Source organism: Schistocerca serialis, chromosome 5 (assembly GCF_023864345.2).
Source record: "Schistocerca serialis cubense isolate TAMUIC-IGC-003099 chromosome 5, iqSchSeri2.2, whole genome shotgun sequence".
Classification (NCBI taxonomy): domain Eukaryota; kingdom Metazoa; phylum Arthropoda; class Insecta; order Orthoptera; family Acrididae; genus Schistocerca; species Schistocerca serialis.
Window position 1 is genome coordinate 1,400,229 of NC_064642.1, and position 25,115 is coordinate 1,425,343.

General features: G+C 42.7%; 1 protein-coding gene across 2 annotated transcripts in view; it reads right to left on the bottom strand.

The window, feature by feature from the left end:
• The window catches only part of LOC126481956 (sodium/potassium/calcium exchanger 3-like), a 277,761-nt gene that overhangs the window by 48,456 nt on the left and 204,190 nt on the right, over positions 1–25,115 (bottom strand). For both annotated transcript variants that reach the window (XM_050105915.1, XM_050105914.1), the window contains one exon: positions 20,872–20,952. In XM_050105915.1, coding sequence (XP_049961872.1) covers positions 20,872–20,952 — 81 coding nt within the window. The remainder of the gene's footprint in view (positions 1–20,871; positions 20,953–25,115) is intronic.

Sequence of the window (25,115 nt, forward strand, 5' to 3'; positions counted from 1 at the left end):
CAGGCAGTAAGAGAACAAGGAAGGAATCTGAGACTCACACTTCTCAGGATAAGCGTATCCAGAAACAGCCGAGGCAAGAAATAGGGAAACAGACCTATAGTACTTCAGTCTCAGTTTTTAGGATGGCGGTTATCCAGCAAGGCTATCCACTGGTCAAGATCACCTCACATCAGGTGGAGCTTGTGCAGATGGCTCTCTTTGAGAAGACTGGGGGAGGGGGGGGGGGGGGGGGACGCTGGTCCACGACCCAAATTCAGGAGAATCTATCTGGCTTACAGTGCTCTTATCTTTGTCTGTGAGGGTATGGGTACAGTGGACTGGCTTAAGGAAAAGGTTCCCCTAATATCACCGTGGGAGGATACGAAGCTGCTTGTAAAGACAGGGGATGAGCTTTTCAGGATCCCACAAATATATTTATCTGGGTGCCAAAACTCCATACCCTTGTGGTGGACATCAGAGAGAAGTCCCTGAAGGCAATGCGGGAACAGGACCTGGTACTACTCTAAGGGTTCTCACAGTTTACCATCAGGGTAACCAAAGATATCATAAGTGACAATAGCAGCAAGATGGAGACTGAATGTGCTGCAGATAAACCTGCACCACAGTAAAGGGGCCACTGCTGCCCTGAGTTATCTGGGAAGACAAGAAATGGACGTGGCCCTGATTCAGGAATCCTATTTATATAAAGGGGGTGTATCAGGTCTCGGTGGCACTGGAGGTAAGCTGGTTTATGCTAGAAATATAAGAATCTGCAGAATGTGCATTTGTGTAAAAAATGGAACCCCCTTCATGCCGATGGCAGACTTTTGTTCTAGGGACTTTGTGACCATCAGGAGGCGGCAACGTGAGGAAGGTACCACGAGGGAGTTTGTAATGGTCTCAGCATACCTTCCTTATGAGGACAGTGCTCCTCTTTCTCAAGAGGAGACTGACGGAAGCCTGTGCACAACAGGGTGACCAATTATTGGTTGGATGCGATGCTAATGCCCACAACTTAGTGTGGGGCAGCAACGGTAGAGGTGAGTACCTTCTAGAATTTATTCTAGATAATAACTTAGAGATCCTCAATAGAGGCAAGGAACCTACATTTAGGCATATAAGAAAGTAAGAGGCAATTGCATAACCTTCGGTTACACTTTGATGGGTAGTTATGTCAAACAATCGCACGTGGCTTTAGAGCCATCCCCATCAGACCACATGTATAAGTTGAGGTTGAAATGGGCATTAGATAGACCATGTCCTACAGGAATACCAGGAAAACAGACTGGGACGCATACAGGAGGAACTTTGACTCGAGGCTATCGGAAGTCAGTATTTCGATAATGAATCCAGTAGAGTTTGAGGAGGTAGCTGAGGCAGAGACCTCTGCCATCATGACCTCATACCATGACAACTGCTCAATAACCAAGAAGTGTACAAATAGGAATGTATCTTGATAGAACAACAACCTGGAATCACAGAGGAAACTGGTACAAAGACTGTTAAACCTTGCGAGACAGAAAGGACAATGGGCAGAATATCGGGAGGTCCTTTTCAAATACAATCTTGCAATTAAGCAAGCAAAGCAGGCGTCCTGGAAGGTATTCTGTTAGGAGGTAGAGGTATGGCCATTCAGGCCAGACTTCACAAAATCTTCTCTAGGATACCAACTAAACTAGGAGGAACTTTAAGGAAAGAGGGTGGGGAGTATACAAGGACAGCACATGAAATGCTGGAACTACTCCTCAAGACTCATTTTCCTCGATGTACTCTGACAGACAACGTAGATCAGGATAAAATCCCTGTGAGATATCTGTTTTCAGGTATTCAAAGGGAGAACTGGGAATCTGCCAGAGAATGTGTTGACCATAGTAAAATCCAATGGGTGGTCGGAACATTCCAATCGTTCGAGTCACCTGGCCCAGATGGAATTTTTCCAGGGCTCTTGCAGCAAGCAAGAACGAACTTAATAAGATTCCTATGTAGGTTATTTAGGGTTAGCCTAGCAGCAGGAATAATTCCTAACATCTGGAGGGCAGTGGAGTTTGTCTTCATTCCAAAGCCAGGGAGAATTAATCATACCATGACTAAGGATATGAGACAAATCAGTCTGTCCTCCTTTCTTCTTAAAACATTAGAAAAACTGGTCAACATGCATGTTAGGGAGATGAGGTTAACTAGGCTCTCTCTAAACATAACACAACATGCATACCAACCAGGAAAATCTTGTGAAACTGCATTCCACCAACTTGTTGGGAAGGTGGAGAAAGCACTACACTTTCAGGAAATAGGCCTCTGCATCTTCTTGGACATCAAAGGGGCTTTTAGCAACATGACCTTTGAACCATAGTTAAGGCAGCAGAGGTTCATGGCTTGGAGACCACCATTTGCAGGTGGATTAGAGCCATGCTTAGTGACAGAAAGGTAGAAGCCAACATGAAGCAAGAAAAAATGGCAATCAACACCACCAGAGGCTGTCCACAAGGAGGGATCCTGTCCCCTCTACTGTGGAACCTTGTGGTGAATGAACTTATTGTAGAATTAAACTCTAGATAGTACTTTTTTTGCCACAAATATGCAGATGATCTCGTCATAGTAATACTTGGCAAATTTTCAAGTACAGTCAGAGCTATGGCACAAGGAGCATTGAACATTGTGCAAAATTGGAGCAGGCAGTCATTTCTGAGACAGTGACATGAAACATTCATTGTACATTATACTGAACACATTGTAGCCATGAGTTTAGATTTGATTAACACAGAAGATTTTATAAGTGAAGTAGAAAGTCATCCTGCTATTTGGGATGTCAAAAGCGATGACTACAGCAACAAAGTGTTGAAAACGAACGCGTGGCAAGGAATTACAACAAAGTTTGTGCCTTTTCAGTGAGAAGAACATGGATGAAAAAAACAAGATTAGCAAGTTGTATGTTCTTTTCTCAAATTTAATACCTTATTTTTTGGACCATAAAAGACTAGAAAAATTTATTTGCTACTCCTGTATGAGGCTAGGAGCGTAATAACCTTCAAGCACATTTGCATCACTTGCCCCTTTTCTTTTGCATATATTAGTATGAAGTGTACTGTTATGCAGTCTTAATGCAATAAGTAGGGACAAAACAGATGAGTGTGGAAACCATGAACTCACGCCTACAGGCAAGTGAAGAAAAAATCTAAAACAATACTTACAATTAAAAAATTTTATAACAAAATTAAGGGTGCGTCTCATCATTGTCTTAAGGTGTTCCACCTTGTGGTCCAAAAGATAGAGTTAAAATATTATTCTCAGTTACAATTATTTGCACATATGTGGCTACCACAATAATGAATTTTATTTACTTATTATAATATTATTGAGGTACACATTCCTGACACTATAATTTTAATTGTAAGTTCCAATCAGTTCAGTAAATACAATGATATGACTTCTTACAGTTAACATAGTAATAATTGCACAATGCATATCACAAATACAATGCCAGGTGAACAATGAGGCCTAACCACATTAACGTTCATGTAACATTTCTATCAATTACATTTTCTGCAGCTGCCAAGGCACTTCACCTTCAGGGCTAATGAAGTAGTTTGCAAAGTCATCTCTGATACTGTTTGCAATATTTCCTCCACAGACTAAATAAGGTGACATGTCCTGCAATCTCTGAATAGTTAACTTATCCTCAAACAACATAAAGAGTATAAAGCAATCCATTCTCCAGCCGATCATGTAGCAGTGGATGTACGTGTAATAAATGTTTTATCTTCATTCTCCTTCTCCTCCTGCTTTGAAGTAACAACAAAAGTTCCTCCTCACTCAAGTCCATTTCACTAACTAATCAGTTGGCAATACCTGCAGTGTCGGACACCGGTGATCCAGGAGTGTTCACCACAATTACCGGTAACCGTCATCGGTGACCGTCACCAGTGTCGCAGTGTGAAACAGGTCTAAGGGTCAGTCCTAATAAGACTGTTGTAACGCCATTTATAAGGGAGCGGATCCAATACACACACTGGAATCTCAAACTTCTTGATGAAAATCTACCAGTCAAGGGGATGAAGAAATATCTAGGGGTAACCCTGTATGAGAAACTATCGTGGACCCCTCACGTAAGGGGCACCTGTTCCAATGCGAAAGGTACTCCAATGAGTACCAGCAGAGTTTGTGGTAAAACTGGGGCTTAAGCCTCAAGAGTATGTACTGGATATACACCACAGTAGTAAGACCTGTGATCACTTATGGGGCTACAGTGTGGTGGAAAAAGCTAGAACACCAGGTAGCTGCTAAGGAGCTTGCTAAGGTGCAGAGATTGGCCTGCTTAGTCATTACAGGCAGAATTAGCAGCACACCCACTGCTGGGGTGGGAACCATGCTGGACATGTCCCCATTACACCTGTGGGTAGAGATGGTGGCAGTAGATGGAGCACACAGGTTAAAGACTGGCAAACACTGGAAATCACTGGGGTATCCAGCATCTCACATTAAAGTTCTGAGTGAATATAATAGAGGGAAACATTCCATGCAGGAAAAACATATTTAAAAACAAAGATGATGTGACTTACCATACGAAAGCGCTGGCAGGTCAATAGAAACACAAACAAACACATACATACACACAAAATTCTAGCTTTCGCAACCAATGGTTGCTTCGTCAGGAAAGAGGGAAGGAGAGGGAAAAATGAAAGGATGTGGGTTTTAAGGGAGAGGGTAAGGAGTCATTCCAATCCCGGGAGCAGAAAGACTTACCTTAGGGGGAAAAAAGGACAGGTATACACTCGCACACACACACACATATCCATCCGCACATACACAGACACAAGCAGACATTTGTAAAGGCAAAGAGTTTGTGCAGAGATGTCAGTCGAGGCGGAAGTACAGAGGCAAATATGTTGTTGAAAGACAGGTGAGGTATGAGCGGCGGCAAATTGAAATTAGAAATTAGCAGAGATTGAGGCCTGGCGGATAACGAGAAGAGAGGATATACTGAAGGGCAAGTTCCCATCTCCGGAGTTCGGATAGGTTGGTGTTAGTGGGAAGTATCCAGATAACCCGGACGGTGTAACAGTGTTGCCAAGATGTGCTGGCCGTGCACCAAGGCACGTTTAGCCACAGGGCGATCCTCATTACCAACAAACACTGTCTGCCTGTGTCCATTCATGCGAATGGACAGTTTGTTGCTGGTCATTCCCACATAGAATGCGTCACAGTGTAGGCAGATCAGTTGGTAAATCACGTGGGTGCTTTCACACGTGGCTCTGCCTTTGATCGTGTACACCTTCCGGGTTACAGGACTGGAGTAGGTGGTGGTGGGAGGGTGCATGGGACAGGTTTTACACCGGGGGGCAGTTACAAGGGTAGGAGCCAGAGGGTAGGGAAGGTGGTTTGGGGATTTCATAGGGATGAACTAAGAGGTTACAAAGGTTAGGTGGACGGTGGAAAGACACTCTTGGTGGAGTGGGGAGGATTTCATGAAGGATGGATCTCATTTCAGGGTAGGATTTGAGGAAGTCGTATCCCTGATGGAGAGCCACATTCAGAGTCTGATCCAGTCCCGGAAAGTATCCTGTCACAAGTGGGGCACTTTTGTGTTTCCTCTGTGGGAGGTTCTGGGTTTGAGAGGATGAGGAAGTGGTTCTGGTTATTTGCTTGTGTACCAGGTCGGGAGGGTAGTTGCGGGATGCGAAAGCTGTTGTCAGGTTGTTGGTGTAATGGTTCAGGGATTCCGGACTGGAGCAGATTCGTTTGCCACGAAGACCTAGGCTGTAGGGAAGGGACCGTTTGATGTGGAATGGGTGGCAGCTGTCATAATGGAGGTACTGTTGCTTGTTGGTGGGTTTGATGTGGACAGACGTGTGAAGCTGGCCATTGGACAGATGGAGGTCAACGTCAAGGAAAGTGGCATGGGATTTGGAGTAGGACCAGGTGAATCTGATGGAACCAAAGGAGTTGAGGTTGGAGAGGAAATTCTGGAGTTCTTCTTCACTGTGAGTCCAGATCATGAAGATGTCATCAATAAATCTGTACCAAACTTTGGGTTGGCAGGCCTGGGTAACCAAGAAGGCTTCTTCTAAGTGACCCATGAATAGGTTGGCGTACGAGGGGGCCATCCTGGTACCCATGGCTGTTCCCTTTAATTGTTGGTATGTCTGGCCTTCAAAAGTGAAGAAGTTGTGGGTCAGGATGAAGCTGGCTAAGGTAATGAGGAAAGAGGTTTTAGGTAGGGTAGCAGGTGATCGGCGTGAAAGGAAGTGCTCCATCGCAGCAAGGCCCTGGACGTGCGGAATATTTGTGTATAAGGAAGTGGCATCAATGGTTACAAGAATGGTTTCCGGAGGTAATAGATTGGGTAAGGATTCCAGGCGTTTGAGAAAGTGGTTGGTGTCTTTGATGAAGGATGGGAGACTGCACGTAATGGGTTGAAGGTGTTGATCTACGTAGGCAGAGATACGTTGTGTGGGGGCTTGGTAACCAGCTACAATGGGGCAGCCGGGATGATTGGGTTTGTGAATTTTAGGAAGAAGGTAGAAGGTAGGGGTGCGGGGTGTCGGTGGGGTCAGGAGGTTGATGGAGTCAGGTGAAAGGTTTTGTAGGGGGCCTAAGGTTCTGAGGATTCCTTGAAGCTCTGCCTGGACATTAGGAATGGGATTACCTTGGCAAACTTTGTATGTAGTGTTGTCTGAAAGCTGACGCAGTCCCTCAGCCACATACTCCCGACAATCAAGTACCACGGTCATGGAACCCTTGTCCAGCGGAAGAATGACGATGGATCGGTCACCCTTCAGATCACGGATAGCCTGGGCCTCAGCTGTGGTGATGTTGGGAGAAGGATTAAGGTTTTTCAAGAAGGATTGAGAAGCAAGGCTGGAAGTGAGAAATTACTGGAAGATTTGGAGAGGGTGATTTTGAGGAAGAGGAGGTGGGTCCCGCTGTGACGGAGGACGGAACTGTTCCAGGCAGGGTTCAATTTGGATAGTGTCTTGGGGAGTTGGATCATTAGGAGTAGGATTAGGATCATTTTTCTTCGTGGCAAAGTGATATTTCCAGCTAATTTCAAGTTGCCGCCGCTCATACCTCACCTGTCTTTCAACAACATCTTTGCCTCTCTACTTCTGCCTCGACTGACATCTCTGCCCAAACTCTTTGCCTTTACAAATGTCTGCTTGTGTCTGTGTATGTGCGGATGGATATGTGTGTGTGTGTGCGAGTGTATACCTGTCCTTTTTTCCCCCTAAGGTAAGTCTTTCTGCTCCCGGGATTGGAATGACTCCTTACCCTCTCCCTTAAAACCCACATCCTTTCGTCTTTCCCTCTCCTTCCCTCTTTCCTGACGAAGCAACCATTGGTTGCGAAAGCTAGAATTTTGTGTTTATGTATGTGTTTGTTTGTGTTTCTATCGACCTGCCAGCACTTTCATATGGTAAGTCACATCATCTTCGTTTTTAAATATAAAGTTCTGAGTGAGGTAGACATAGGTATGGTTGGGGAAATGCCAGCAAACTATATAATAACTCCCAGCTGCTTCAACAAGCCTTTCAATGTAGTAATTGGAAGTAGAGAGATCTGGGAGAACAAATTTTGACACCATACTGGGGACATAGTCTGGTTCACTGACAGTTCAAAAACAGACCAAAGTATTGGGGTTGGGGTATTTGGAGTGCAGCCAAGGCTGGAGAGTGCAATCTCTGTAGGGAAGATGGCCACTGTGTTTCAAGCAGAAATATCTGCTATTAGAGTGTGCATGGAGGTGCTACAGAGGTTGTAGCATTTTCATTTATACAGACAGCCAAGGAGCCCTGAAAGCACTGGCAGCCTCTACAACAAGATCAAAGATCATGGGAGAATGCCACAAAGTCTTTGTGGAGCTAGGGGAAAGCAATAGAGTACACCTATTGTGGGTCCCTGGTCACTCATGGATTAGTGGTAATAAGCAAGCCAATAGGTTGGCCGGGATAGGGGCAATGACACCATTTATCGACCTGGAACCTGTCCTGACAATCACCAAGGTGATGATCAAAATAAAACTATGAGATTGGACAATGAGAAAGCATGTAGAATATTGGGCAAAGGTCCAAAAGCAAAAAAAAATGGCAAGGTATTGATGCCGAAGCCATGTTCTAAGAGAAGTCTCTCAATCCTGGGCTTGAACAAGAGAGCAATGAAACTCGTGGTTGGACTATTGACAAGCCATGGAAATTTTGAAAAACACCTACAGACAATGGGGATAATCGAAGAAGATCCCAAATGTAGGATGTGTGGTGTGGGCGAGGAAACTGCATCACATCTGATTTTCGAATGTGAGGCACTGGAGATTAAAAGGCACAGAATATGCGGATCAGCCAGATCTGAAGGATCTGTGTCTAGCAAAGTACTGGTGAAGGATCTCCTTGCACTGTTCGAGGACATTGGTTGGCTCGACAAGAGACACAGGGAACAATACTGCACAATAAACTATGTTCCGGTGCGGGCAGCAGCAGGCTTGACCAAATCAAATCAAAGTGACAGGAGTGCAAGTGATTATTTGTCATCGTAATTACCATGCCCACTCCCCACTGTCTACAAAACCAACTTTATCTTATTGTTGTAGTGTCATCAGCTTCCATCAATTGACTTGACTGCAGTACCATTCCTGTCATTAAGTAATGGAACTTCATCACATAAAACAAAACGGCCCATGCATTGACACAATACTTGGATTTTGGCTTTGCTTTTGCCAGAAGTCAAAAAATGTGGCCTCAAATTTGCACAGAGAAGCTTCCTCACAGATAATTATTCATGTAAAGTATGCCATATGCCATATGCATGCACTGCCATTTAGTCTGTGTATTTTCCCTTGCCAACCACTGAATACCATTTTGGATACTTTTACCTGTGATTGTAGTTTTGAGATTTCCTTTACATGGGTAATTTTCAAGAAAAGATCAGCTATGCTTTAATTTGGTGTTCCTGTTCTTAACTGTTGGGAATGAAGGAGCAACTTTCTTATCAGCATTCACCAAGATTGGGTCCTGTACCCTGTATCCTTATATTATACAAATAGGTTCCCTCTTGATACAGAGGTGCAAAGTAATTGACAAAGACTTCAAAAAGGAGATTCCAAGCAGATAAAATCCATGGTATAGCAGATACTGGCAAATTTGAAAAATCAAGTTACGGTGTTCTACAATACATGCAAAAATCTGGAGACTGGCCGTGGCAGACTAGCCTATGGTAAATATAGGAACGAGTATGAAAATGCCATCATGGAAGTCAAAAAAGCCCACAATTTTTGTGTTTATTGAACATTAGTAGCATTGAGAATTCCATTAATAACTACATTTTACAATGATATTGGCTTTGTCATACAGGATGTACTAGTACATATAGAATAATAAAATAAACTAGTGTCAGTAGATTATAGAATATATTTTAAGCATGGCAGTGTACCACATTACACCAGGATAGCTTCTAAAAGTTAATGCAATAAGCTATACTACAATCTAATATAATATAGTATTGTATTGTTTATTGTATGGACTGTGTAATTACACACTATTAACCACAGAACACAATAATATGTTACAGACAACTTTTAAATGCTAATATACTTCTCAGGCATCTCAAAGAATTCTTTAATGACATAGAATGGATGATCTGACAGCCAGCTGTACCACTTAATTTTAAAAAAAATTATATCCACAGGCTGAACATGAATTGGCAGTTTATTGAACATTTTGAGTGGGTTTACTTTGTGGGAATTTCCTGTTCTTGCTATTTTGTGGTGCGGTATGTCTGTATTACCCTTAGCCCAGGTGTTGTATTTATGTATTTCCCCTCTGGCAATAAATTCTGAAATATTATTTTTAATATAGAGTACAGAGACATAGACGTATAAATTTATAATTGTGAGTATTCTGAGTCTGGAAAGAAGAGGACGACAGTGCTCCCTATGACCTCTTTTACATATTATGCGTAAGGCTTTTTATTGTAATTTCAAGATGTTCTTGATGTGAGGGGAATGTCCAAACAATTCGAAATATGTGACTGGAATAGCCCAAAGTATGTCATCCTAAGGTAGTCCAAGCTACCCGAGATATTTTTTCACATATGTGATTGACATGTTCCTCCCAATAGAGTTTTGAGTCAATGTGAATACCTGGAGTTTTACTGACTTATTGCCTACTTCATTTGATATTCCCATTAAAAGTTGTTGGTTGTTGTTGTTTTTTTGGGGAAGGAGACCAGACAGCGAGGTCATCGGTCTCATCGGATTAGGGAAGGACAGGGAAGGAAGTCGGCCGTGCCCTTTGAAAGGAACCATCCCGGCATTTGCCTGGAGCGATTTAGGGAAATCACGGAAAACCTAAATCAGGATGGCCGGACGCGGGATTGAACCGTCGTCCTCCCGAATGCGAGTCCAGTGTCTAACCACTGCGCCACCTCGCTCGGTAAAAGTTGTTGGGTCTTATCAGGATTGCACAGGAGCTTATTGGCTCCAAACCAGTCCAGGGCCTTATCAAGTGTTTCTTTTGTTAGTTTATTCAGATCTGAAATGTTTTGATGTGTGGTAAGTAGTGCTGTATTGTCAGCATAACACACAACAGGGTGGGCTATGTTTTTTGGGAAATCATTAATAGCTAGAATGAAGAAGAAGGGTCCAAGGCTAGACCCTTGTGGTACACCTGTGCTAATTTCCATTACGGAAGAATTTACATTTCTGACTGAAACGAATTGTTTTCAGTTTACTTAAATAAGAATTTATCACAGCTAAAGTGCTCCCTCTCAGCCCATAAAGCTCTAGTTTCCCCAGTAGTACGTCAACAGGAATGGAATCAAAAGCTTTGCTTAGGTCACGTAATACCAGTGATACCATGTTATTGTTTGCGAAAGCTGGTCAATGATTTCCAAGATGGCCCCTGTTGTCTTTTTTCCCTTGCAAAAACCAAACTGATTGCTTCATAGGATATTGTGTTTTTCAAAGAAGCTGCTTATTTGTGTGTGTATCAGTGCCTCAAATATCTTTGAGAATATAGGAACAATGGAGACATGTCTGTAGCCTAGGGGAAGATGTTTGTCCCCTTTTTTAAAAACTGGGACAACTTTTGATACCTTAAGTGCGTCCGGAAAAACTCCAAGTTATACACATTTGGTAAAAATAAAAGCTAATGATTTGGTGATTAAGTGTATTGTCTTCTTAATTATGTCATTTGATAACCAATAACAGTCCATACTTTTAGAAAATTTGGATACAGCTTTTATAACATCAACAGGTGTGACAGCCCTCCATTGAAATACCAGGTTAATAGGCAGTGGTGTTGCAACAAGGTCCACTGCAGATGAATTTGTTTCTTTAACTGAGTTTAAAAAGTACTGATTTAATTCCTCGGATTCAAGCAGAGCTGTTTCCGTGCATTTTGGTGTATTCTTTTGTTTTATTATTTCCCATGCTGCCTTGCTTTTATTGGGAGCCCTTTCTATATAGTTATGGTATCAATAGGTCACATCGACCACACAAATTAGATAATCGTGTGCTTGTACTGCTCACTGACAGCACAGACCCGACCCTCACTGAGGAACTCAACGTCAAGACAGTGCACATCTTGTCCCTCCCACAAGAGTGTGACCCATCATGTATTTGAGCTTTCATTTCTTTGGACAGCTCAGTCTGCATTCGGGGAAGGCACACTCACACGCCGCCTCCTCTCCCATACTGCTACTCCTGAGTTGGCCAACGCATCATTCCTCCCCACTGGTTTTCAGATTACAAGCTGGACCGGCGGCCACCCTCCGCACCTTCGCACGCCGACCCGGTGGAGATGGAGCTTCCAGTCGTGCGCCTGCCACCTCACACCACTCACGCCAACGCTGACACCCACACAACTCCCCCCCCCCCCCCCTCAGGTCTCATAGGCTGTACTCTGTACTGTGGGGAAGGGGGGGGGGGCCTGTATGACGTCAATAGGTCACATCGACCACACAGATTACAAACTTTGGAATATTAACTGCTCTGACAAGCTGCCATGTTTAATCCAGTCTGCCTTTTTACTTCATGCAGTGTTTATTTGTATCAGTCTTTATGGTAAAATATATGTGTGTACAGAAAACTAGGGAACTGTTATTATGTATCTTACGATCCATATCCAGAATCCCATATAGTTTTCCGCTGCTTGCTTTTTTGCCAGAAGAAGTTTAGCTTTGTACAATTTTTTGCATTTCAGATATATTACCTATGAATTTTCATGCTCTGTTCTGCCCCTTGGTTAGCGGCTTGCTTGTGCATCTGGTACAGCATATGCATGTTTCCTCTGATTTCTACTAGGTCTTCTGTAAAGCAGTTCAGACTTTTCTTTTTCATTTAACTTGGACATCAATTTTTTTGTACTGGTGAGCAAGAATAACATAAATCGGTGTATTTTTTAAATAAGTTATCAAAGGTAATTTCAGCTTCTCTTTTTCCAGATTGACATTTATATATAGAGTCCCAATTGGCACTTTCTAATCTATCAGCAAACATACTTATGTACTCTTCCTTTTATCCTCGTACCATTACTACTCTAGGTTCTCCAATTTTAACTGGCTGCCTCTTACAGAGTGTAAGGTGTAGTGGTTCATGATCTGCAAGTCCACTTCCTGCAAGTCTGACTGTAAAATCCTCCCTATGGAAATTCACAACAGTATTGTCTAAGCAGGCATTCTTATGTGCGGCACTGTTATTTGTACAATAGAGGTCTAATGACCTTAGCATATTCAAAAACGTCCTAGCAACTGGCCTCTGTGTGTTTGCCATTTCTATGTTGAAATCACCACAGATAACAATTCTTGTCTTACTCTTCAATATCTTTTTATCTATTAATTCACATTTTTCAGTAAACAAATTTACATCACCATCTGGCGACCTATGTATATTAACTACCACTATATTTTCATTCATTGGTTTTACACAACTAAACTCCCCATCTAGTTTTGAGTACAGCATAGATACATCAATTCCAGCCCCACCATTCTTTCTCTGTTTTCTACATATATTTACTTGTTCTTGGGTTAACCAGTGCTCAGATACATATATAACATCTACATGCTCAGTGTTACATACACACTACTGGCCATTAAAATTGCTACACAACGAAGATGACGTGCTACAGACACGAAATTTAACCGACAGGAAGAAGATGCTGTGATATGCAAATGATTAGCTTTTCAGAGCATTCACACAAGGTTGGCGCCGGTGGCGACACCTACAACGTGCTGACGTGAGGAAAGTTCCCAACCGATCTCTCATACACAAACAGCAGTTGACCAGTGTTGCCTGGTGAAATGTTGTTGTGATGCCTCGTGTAAAGAGGAGAAATGTGTTCCATCACGTTTCCGACTTTGATAAAGGTCGGATTGTAGCCTATTGCAATTGTGGTTTATCGTATCGTGACATTGCTGCTCGCGTTGGTCGAGATCCAATGACTGTTAGCAGAATATGGAATCAGTTAGTTCAGGAGGGTAATATGGAATGCCGTGCTGGATCTCAATGGCCTCGAATCACTAGCAGTTGAGATGACAGGCATCTTATCTGCATGGCTGTAACGAATTGTGCAGCCATGTCTCAATCCCTGAGTCAACAGATGGGGACGTTTGCAAGACAAAAGCCATCTGCACGAACAGTTCGACAACGTTTGCAGCAGCATGGACTATCAGCTCAGAGACCATGGCTGTGGACCCTTGATGCTGCGTCACAGACAGCAGCGCCTGTGATGGTCTACTCAATGATGAACCTGGGTGCACGAATGGCAAAACATAATTTTTTTCAGATGAATCCAGGTTCTGTTTACAGCATCATGATGCTCGCGTCCGTGTTTGGCGACATCGCGGTGAATGCATATTGGAAGCATGTATTCGTCATCGCCATACTGGCGTATCACCCGGCGTGATGGTATGGGGTGCCATTGGTTACACGTCTCGGTCACCTCTTGTTCGCATTGACAGTACTTTGAACAGTGGACGTTACATTTCAGATGTGTTACGACCCATGGCTACACCCTTCATTCGATCCCTGCGAAACCCTACATTTCAGCAGGATAATGCACAACCACATGTTGAGGTCCTGTATGGGCCTTTCTGGACACAGAAAATGTTCGACTGCTGCTCTGGCCAGCACATTCTCCAGATCTCTCACCAATTGAAAACATCTGGTCAATGGTGGCCGAGAAACTGGCTCATCACAATACGCCAGTCACTACTCCTGATGAACTGTGGTATCGTGTTGAAGCTGCATGGGCAGCTGTACCTGTACATGCCATCCAAGCTGTGTTTGACTCAATACCCAGGCATATCAAGGCCGTTATGACGGCCAGAGGTGGTTCTTCCGGGTACTGATTTCTCAGGATCTATGCACCAAAATTGCGTGAAAATGTAATCACATGTCAGTTCTAGTATAATATATTTGTCCAATGAATACCCATTTATCATCTGCATTTCTTCTTGGTGTAGCAATTTTAATGGCCAGTAGTGTATGTTCTAATGCTAAAATCTTATTTCTAGTACAACATATGCTAACTTGTAAAAAAAGTGAGTAGTTTGTCTCTGCCAGTATTCCTCTGGGAGCAATTTGACTCTATATTTGAAGTTGTAGGTTCAGTTAATGTCTTTAATCTTGATGCAGTGTGATCATCTGTGTTATGATAGTCATATACCTGTTCATCCAATTGATGACTCACTTTGTTAACTGCTTTCTTCTGTGAAACCACCGCTGATCCCACCAAAAATCCTGGTCCCTTGGTTGTGATTGCTTTCTTCAGGTTGACGGCCATATTCCACCTGTTGGCATTCTCACTCCTTGTGCTTGAATTGCTATTCTTCTTTTTGAAAGTAGGTCTCTCTTCTTATATGGTGTCTTCTTTCCTATATCATTTTCTGCTTCTTCTAACTTTTGTACTGCTCTCTTGGGTATGTTTATTTCTTGAGTAATTGTCCTCTCCACACACACAGAATTTAATTTTAAGGATTCTGTTGTTATTTGTGCTGGAGTTGTGTCGGTAGCAATTCGCAATGATTCTATATCCGAGGCTGAAGTTATATTGCTGTTTTGTACATTTCCCTGTTTGTTTCCACTGATTCACAAATTCTTGTGGCAATTAGTTCTTTATCAGTTGCATTTAAGTGCTGTCCATGTGCTGTGTATAGCTCCTTGTTACTAGGAGTATTAATAAAACAAGTGTTATGGAAGCCTTTCACTACACTCCCCCCCCCCCTCCCTCTCCCCATTTGTGGACTGAATTTCTTGGTTTACACAAGGCCATTCAGGCAGGTCATGCCTGTGTGGTACACCAACTACAATCACATTTGTATTTTGTAATGCTGACAAGGCTTTATGTAGTGAATGAATTGCCAAGCTGGCTTCTTTCTTTGCTACATTATTAGCCTCTGCCCAAATAACTGCGAAATCTTCATTTGTCAGCTTATGCACGTCACTGCATTTTTTTTAATATTGCACTAGTGGGGGAACCTGGTATCATCTTCCCTTCAACATCATATTTATCTGAAGCTAAGTTTAAAATGTTCCTTGCACAGTCTCTGCTATGGCTATCAGAGGCAACGAATATTTTGGGTCTCCTACTCACTAACTGACTCTCAGGAGCAAAGGTCTGCATTTTCATTGCTGCACCCTTAGATTGCTTTCCTCTTCAAACTGCATTTTGTGTTGTGGTATGCACGCTGTGTTGTGAATCATGCTTTATGTTGGACGTCTCAAATCTGTAGTTTTTACACATTTCTTTCTTGGCCAATTCTCACTTCTGTAGTTCGATTGTTAGTACACATGTAATTATTTTCGAATACTTAAGTTCCTTTCTTAGTATTCTGAGATCGTTCTTTAACTTTTCGCACACACACATTTTTAACTGGTCTGTTTTGATTTCGTGCAAAACGTCACATTCAGTACAAAAGCAATCACTGCATTTCCAGTTTTTCACTCTATTCGTTGCATTTACACTTAAGTAGTGCAATTTCCTCTTACACTTTGCACAACTCATGCCTTTTCTTGCTGTTTTGTTACAGGAACATGGTTTATTCCATGCTTCCTCTCTTATTTCGTAAATAGTATTCAAATTTTCCAAACTGATAATGGCCACTGTGCACAAGTTAGTTACAAAACACAATATGTCCCTGTTCTTTCAACAGATCGCCATACTTTTAGTTACTTGCAGAGAGCAATTACTAATCCACATGTACATGCCATAATATGTTTATCTTAAGCTCATTAAACTATCAAAGTAACTTATTTTACGCACAACATTATCAGTACACAGCCATTCCAAAGACTATAAATCAATTAACAATATCCTGCTCTTAAACATGATTAATGGCTTGGCATGATTTATTAAGTCCAGTACAATTCTAGGTGCAGATAATACATCCTTCCTTCACAGTAGTAATGATTTCAGTAACCTTAAAACTTGCGTGACAGGGAAAACTGCTCAAGCATCCTATTGGTTAAAAGCAAATTTATTCTTGCTGAATGAAAACAAAACACAGCAGGTGGTTTTCAGTTTAAAAGACAGATTAGATTAGATTAATACTTGTTCCATAGATCATGAATACGACACTTCGTAATGATGTGGAACATGTCAGGTTAATAAAAGGTGTCTATACAAGATATTACATTACACAAAATATTACATGACACTTTTTTTTTGGGGTGGGGGGTGGGGAAATTACCCACTTACTACATCCAAAAATTCATCTAATGAGTAGAAGGAGTTGCCATTCAGAAATTCTTTTAATTTCCTTTTAAATGCTATATGGCTATCTGTCAGACTTTTGATGCTATTAGGTAAGTGACCAAAGGCTTTTGTGACAGCATAATTTATGCCCTTCTGAGCCAAAGTTAGATTTAACCTTGAGTAGTGAAGATCATCCTTTCTCCTAGTGCTGTAGCCATGTACACTGCTATTACTTTTGAATTCGTTCGGATTGTTAACAACAAATTTCATAAGTGAATATTGTGAGGCTAAGGGTGAATAAGTGTCTGCAGGATGATCTGGGATGAGGTCCAGCAATTATTCTGATTACATGCTTTTGTGAAATGAACACTCTTTTACTCAATGATGAATTACCCCAGAATATGATGCCATATGAAAGCAGAGAATGAAAATAGGCATGGTAAGCTAATTTACTGAGATGTATATCGCCAAAATTTGCAGTGACCCTAATAGTATAAGTAGCTGAACTCAAATGTTTCTGCAGATCTTCAGTGTGTTTTTTCCAGTTCAACCCCTCATCAATGCATACACCTAGAAATTTTGAATATTCTACCTTAGCTACCGATTTCTGATCGAAGTCTATATTTGTTAATGGTGTCATTCCATTTACTGTGTGGAACTGTATATACTGTGTTTGTCAAAGTTTAATGAGAGCCCATTTGCAGAGAACCACTTAATGATTTTCTGAAAAATATTGTTTACAATTTCATCAGTTATTTCTTGTCTGTTGGGTGTGATAGCTATACTTGTATCATCGGCAAAAAGTACCAGCTTCGCATCTTCGTGAATACAGAATGGCAAGTCATTAATATATATTAAGAACAGCAGAGGACCCAAGACCGAACCTTGCAGCACCCCATTCTTGATTGTTCCCCAGTTTGAGAAATCACGAGTTTTTTGCATATTATGTGAACTGCTTATTTCAACTTTCTGCACTCTTCCAGTTAGGTATGATTTAAACCATTTGAGCACTGTGCCATTCATACCACAGTACTTGAGCTTATCTAGAAGTATTCCATGATTTACACAATCAAAAGCCTTTGAAAAATCACAGTAAATCCCAATGGGTGACTTCCGGTTACTCAGAGCATTTAATATTTCATTTGTGAAAGTATATATAGCATTGAAAAACCTTTCTGGAAACCAAACTGACATTTTGTTAAAACTTTATTTTTACAAAGGTGTGAATCTACTGTACAATACATTACTTTTTCAAGAATTTTGGATAAGGCAATCGGAAGAGAGATTGGGTGGTAGTTGTTGACATCAGACATATCCCCTTTTTTATGCAGTGGTTTAACAATGGCATACTTCAGTCTATCTGGGAAAATACCCTACTGCAGAGAGCTATTACATATGTGGCTAAAATCTCACTTACCTCTTGGGAAGTGGGATTTTTATCTTCCATCAGAAGATCAATGCTATGTTAAGTCTTTATGGGTGTATTTAGATGATAAATTATCCTGGGGCCAACATGTGCAATATATTAGTGGTAAGTTATTGAGAGCAGCTTATTCGTTAACATGACTTGTGAACTGTGTACCTGAAATAAGTTTTAGAACATCTTATTTTTCATTTTTCCAGAGAATAACTTTATGCAGTATAATTTTATGGGGAAACTCTAGATGTGTGCATGACATCTTAACACCACAAAAGAAAGCTATTAGTGTAATTATTGGCTCTTCATACAAGGCACATTGTGAAACTGTGCTTTGTGAAGCAAAAAGCATATACATAAAATCTTGTAAGAGTACTATGTTTTAATTTACACAAAAAGGAAGCTACCAAAAGCAAAATGCAGAGGAAATGTACTTGTTACTACACAAGAAGCAATAGATGCATTTATACTCCATACTGCAGACTGTCCAGATCATGTAGCAACTATGGACTCACACAGCACAAATTATTTAATAAGCTTCCATAAACTGTACAAGATTTATCAGAACAAACCTTCAAATGAACACTGAATCTATGGTTAGTCACACACCTATTCTCTGAGAAAGTAATTTATCAGCTACAATATAATATGGTAATGTCAATAACTAGCCTGCTGTTTCTTATACATTATCACTGGTATTGTGCTACATGTGTGACTTTTCTATTTCTGTAGTGGCCTGCTAGCAATTTCTATGTTCCGGGTGATCAAGAAGGCAGAATAAATTTGAGAACTGAATAAATCACGGAATAATGTAGATAGAGAGGTACAAAATGACACACATGCTTGGAATGACATGGGGTTTTATTAGAACCAAAAAAATACAAATTTAAAAAATGTCTGACAGATGGCGCTTCATCTGATCAGAATAGCAATAATTAGCATAACAAAGTAAGACAAAGCAAAGATGATGTTATTTACAGGAAATGCTCAACATGTCCACCATCATTCCTCAGCAATAGCTGTAGTCAAGGAATAATGCTGTGAACAGCACTGTAAAGCACGTCCAGAGTTATGGTGAGTCATTGGCGTCGGATGTTGTCTTTCAGCATCCCTAGAGATGTCGGTCAATCATGATACACTTGCGACTTCAGGTAACCCCAAAGCCAATAATCATACAGACTGAGGTCTGGGGACCTGGGAGGCCAAGCATGACATGGTGGCTGAGCACATGATCATTACCACACGATGCGCACAAGAGATCTTTCACGCATCTAGCAATGTGGGGTGGAGTGCCATCCTGCGTAAACATAGTACATTCCAGCAGGTGTTTATCAGCCAGGCTGGGGATGATGCGATTCTGTAATATATTGGCGTACCTCTCACCCATCACGGTAGCAGTTACAAGACCAGAATCATGCATTTTCTCGAAGAAAAAAGGCCCAATAACGGTAGATGTGGTAAATCCAACCCATATCATGACTTTCTCGTCATGCAATGTAGTTTCCACGACAGTTCTAAGATTTTCGGTAGCCCAAATCCTGTGGTTGTGGGCATTGACAGACCCTTGGAGCATGAAATGAGCTTCGTCAGTCCACAACACATTACTCAACTAATCGTCATCTTCTGCCATCTTTTGAAACGCCCACACCACAAATCCCCTCCACTTCACTAAATCGCCAGGTACCAGTTCATGATGCCGATGTATTTTGTACGGATAGCATCGGAGGGTAAGACTAAGTGCCAACCAAACAGTAGTGTATGGAATGCCGGTGCAACGTGCGACTGGACGAGTGCTGACTTCCCGGTGCATAGACGAACCCGCTACAGTCTCCATTTCTTGCTGAACTGTCTCAGCAGCATTACGCCTTGTGCTCAGTCGGCCACTATGGGGTCTATCATCTAAACAACCTGTGGCTTCGAACTTCGAAATCATTCACGCCACAGCTGCATTTGTCAATGGACCTTCACCCTTTCGAATCCCCTTCCTATGGCGATAGGATCGTAATGCTGAACTAGCACATTCCCCATTCTGATAATACAGCTTGACTAAAAGCGCCTTTTCAGGTAATGTCAACATGCTGCGACTGCTGGTGCATCTGATTCTCTCTCTCATTACAGATCCTTTTATGCATGTTTGTCATGCGCAGTCACTGACGTTTTACTGTCCAGCGCCATCTGTTGGACATTTTGTGAACTTTTTTTTTTTTTTTTGTTCTTATAAAACCCCATGTCATTCCAAGCAAGTGTGTCAATTTTTACCTCTCTATCTACTTTATTCCGTGGTTTATTAAGTTTTCAAATTTATACTGACTTTTTGATCACCCTGTATAATTATCAATTGTCACGAATTTCTATTAGTGATAAAACGTAAAAAAGGTATTTTATGATTGTACAGTGTTCCAGTCCACACTAAATATGTGTATCAAAAAGCCACATAAGAAAAAACATTCCATGGAGCAAGTAGATACTTCACTCGCATTACTGTGCTGACACCAAAACCATCTCTGTGCCGTGCTGAGTATTTTCACTTTACCCTCACGGTAATTAAAATCTTTGACAGTCACAGTATCAGAAGATAAATACTGTAACACAAGAAGAATTGAGGTCCATATGACAGCAAGTGTTGGTTGTATGTGGTATGAAAATACTAAATGGTGAATATAAGAATTGCAGTATTATATAAGACATGTGAAAGACTGATATGATTAAAACAGTGCCATATACTTTTTTCCAAATATATCATTAGTGTACAGTTTAAACATGTGTGTTAGTGAACAATGACAGTTAATAACTTACATGGGGCTATTTCTTTGTTCAGCGTTATGTCTTCTGCAGTTGCTGATTCAACTGCCTCTTGCTCTGCACCGCAAAGTGTGTCTGAAAAAAAATTAAGTAGTGTTACAGCATTATTCCTTGTTTGTAGTTTGTAAATATGTTGCTACCCATGGAGTTAAGGTAACACCTCATTAAACAGTAGATGTGTTGAGTCATCCAAAACTGAGAACTTTGCTAACTTTCAGACAATTCCTTTTCAAGCTTGAGTACACAGTCACACTCACATATAATCAAAAAGCCACAGAAGGAAAAACAGTCCATGAAGTAAGCAGACACTTGACTTGCATCACTGTGCTGACATCAAAACCACCTCTGAGCAGAAGGAGAGATGCAGCAGAAGCATGGGATAGGGATGCAACGTGGACACTGGTGCTGGTGAGTTCATACACCACACTAGGACAATGATGGTGACAGAACAGAGAGAGGGTGATAGAACAGAGGAAGGGGTAGCCTGGGGAGAAGAAGGCATGGGTTCAGGATGAGACAAATCAGGGGTCTAGCGCATGGGGGAGGTTGGTGTGGGGCAGGGGGCTAGCAGAGACTGGGGCCAAGAGAACTGCAGGAAGAAAGGATGTGTTGTAAGGACAATTCTCGTTCACCCAATTCAGGCAAGCTGGTACTGTGGGGAGGGATCTGGATGGTGTAGAGTTCTTTATGTAACTCTGAGTTAGTCAGTCTGTGTAAGGTATTCATGTTTTCCATTTTTTCTTTCAGATCTTTTGTTTCAAAATATAATGGCACAGGTTTTCATTTTGAAGGTTGATTTTTCTGTCTACTTACTTTTTTTAACAGCACATCTCTATTTAAGTGCTCTGTCATAATTGCTGTGAACATATTCCATTTGTTGTTGACCCCAATGGTAGTCATAACTGATTCCCATGATTCCTGGCTTAAATTGTGTCTTAATGTTGCAATGTTGTTTGCAGATAATATTCACCTGTGCTCGTACATTTTTCTTGGTTTGAATTTGGTATTACATTTTAACATTAGTGTTTGGCCTAAATGATCTGAGAGGTGACCATTTATTACATGATTTATTAGATGATGTGGTCATAACTGTGATTACATGACCAGTTTCTATATCATTCAAAAACTGTAAAGTCCTTTTTGACTCTTCCTGTATATTGCAGCAACAGAAATGCCACACATGATGGAGCATGTATAGGTAACAACTTTGAAAGGGATTTGTACACTATCAGTATAGTTGGTGGGGCACTTGCAGACCATGATCCAATACTCCTTGGATGTAACCACAACAAAACTGATGGACTCCCCTCTAACACAGGTGCCAATGCTAAGGAAAAGGTGACATGGTGTAATGGGACATCCTCCTCTATCATCACTTTTCCTCGACAGTAGTTGTTAAAACAAGTGTTATTTTTTGAATTTTGGGCAAATCAATATTATCTCAGCTTCTTTTCTGAAAACTTCCATGTAACTTTATACACAGTATGTTATATTTCAAGCTAAAATTTATGAAAAGGAATTACTTTATTTCCGATGATACAATCAATGAGTGCTAGCTCTGAATCTACAGTTTGTAGTAACACGATTCACGTTTTCTGTCACACTTCACATAGTGTATACCAGGAACTGTCTGCCAGGCATGCCCGATGTGAACTGACTGGGCACGGCCTGTGCTGTCTGAGTTGTTGTTGTTCTGCCGCCAGAGGGCGTGGCCAAATTCTTGCATGCCCTCTGGTGGACGGGACTTTTTCTTGCGGCAACTACTGTCCATGATGTGCTGTGCTGATGTGCGCCTCCCACGATCTTTCTGGTGGCTACTGCACTCCTCCTTTGGGGGGTGAAGCCACTGTGATCCACAGCGTCGGAAGGTGGAGCATCGTGCAGTAGCGATGACCTCCATGTCCATTGGAAGGCTGGAATCAGGGGGATCTGCCAACCCTCGAGCCGGAACCTTCGAATACGGTTGGAAGTGACCCACACAAAGAGGCCCCTGTCGTCCCACCACCGGAACCCGGGACAGAACAGGCGACAAGCCGTCATACTCCAGATCCCGGTCCACCTCGGGAGGGGCGAGACCCAGTGGTGGGGACGATGGGGAAGGGACGACCACAGGTGAACCAGCCTCCTGGGAAACTGGGCATGCGAGGGGGGCCTGCTCTCACCGGGGCATCTCTAACAATGGCGATGCCGGTGCTGGAGCTACTGGAGGCTGCCAAGGCTGAGAACCATCGCAGTGTGGCGGAGTCACAGGTGGGAGGGGCGGTAGCATCCCCTGAGAAAACAACACAGGTGCTGGCAATGGGGAAGCCGGCACCCGAGGTGTTGGAGGGTGGGTGCCCAAACGCGGATGTAGGTGATTTTGGTGATGACGTACCTCACGGTCTCCTGCCTGCAAGGTATAGAGCCGGTGGCCATTGCGACACAGGACCACTGCCGGTATCCAATGTGGATTCCGACCAAACCCACGTGCCCAGACCGACATACCCGGTGGAAAGCCGGGTACCCCGTTTTGCAAAGACTGGCGAGGACCAGGCCAGAGGAGGTGCAGCAGAGTCCTAGGTTGGCGCCCGTGGAGGAGCTCTGCGGGGCTGCATTCTCCCATCAGTGTGGTCCGGTATGCCGTCAGGAAAAACGTCAATGCCTCCACCACAGGAAATTCGTGCACATACTTTTTCATCTGTGTCATAAATGTGCGCACCATGTGCTCGGCTTCCCCATTCGATTGTGGATGAAAGGGGGGAGAGCAAATGTGCCGAATACTGAAGCGCCTACAAAAATCCTGGAACGTCTGCGAAATAAACTGAGGTCCACTGTCCGATACCAGAGTGACTGGCAGACCTTCCACAGAAAAGATTTTTGCTAGTGCCTGGGTTGCAACTTCTGAAGCCATTGAGGAGCAGTGAACCACATATGGGAATCGGGAATAAGCATCAATGACAATGAGCCAAAAGCCATTGAGAAACGGGCCGGCAAAATCTATGTGAACATGTTCCCATGCCTGGGTTGCAGGTGGCCATGAAGAGAACGCTGACCTGGGAGACGCCTGTTGGCTCGCACACTGGGAACAGGTGGCCACCAAGTGCTCAATTTCTGTCAATACTGGGCCAGTACACATGTCTGCAAGCCAAGGTTTTAGTATGGGAAACACCCCAGTGCCCCTCATGTAATAACGTCAGGATCTCCCTTCGCAAACTTGCAGGAACAACCACACGAGGAGCTGTATCATCGGTAGCCAGAAGGAGAACATCTTCCAAGACTGAGAGGCGGTCTTGTAGAACAAAATAATTACGAAGAGGGTCCTAGGCCCAGCCTGGAGGTTGGGACGACCACCCCTGCTGAACGAGGCGAACTACTTGCCGGAGAACTGGGTCAGCTGCCGTTTCCCTGGCGACTCTAGAGCTAGTGATAGGGAAGCCATCAACCGCTTGGCGGGACGCCACATCCAAATGAAAACACATAATCTCCTCCCAATCGAACTTAGGATCCGCGCCCACCGGAAGACGGGAAAGAGCGTCGGCGTTGGCATGCTGTCCGGTAGTGTGAAAATGAATGTCATAATGGTACTTAGAGAGGAACAAGGCCCAGCGCTGCAGTCTGTGGGCTGCTCTATCCGGGATCTGAGAGGCAGGGCCAAATAACGATATTAATGGCTTATGGTCAATGATTAACTGAAACTTCGTGCCATACAAGAAAGGGTGAAACTTGGTAACAGCATAGACAATGGCCATAGCCTCTTTTTCCACCTGGGAGTAATGGGCCTGCACGGGACTAAGAGTTTTAGACGCAAATGCCAGTGGCTGCTCAGAGCCATCCACATTGCGATGGACCAGGACCGCCAGCACCCCATATTGCGAAGCATCTGTAGCGAGAACTAACGGCTTATTGGGGACAAAAGTAGCCAAACAAGGCGCTGACATGAGGAGGCCCTTCAACAAGGTGAACGCTCGCTCACATGCCGGCGACCAATCAAAAGGAACACCCTTGCACAGAAGGCAGTACAGGGGGCGGGCTATGGTGGAAACCCTGGGAATGAACCAGTGGTAATAGGCAATCTTGACTAAAAAAGCTTGTAACTCCTTCAGTGAAGTGGGCTGTGGAAGGTCGACGATACCTTGGACCAAACTTTGTAGCGGCTGGACGTCGTGCCGAGAGATGGTGTAGCCCACATACTCAATGGACGGTTGAAAGAAGTTCGACTTACGCAGGCCCACAGACCTGAATTTGAGAAAGAGGGTTCG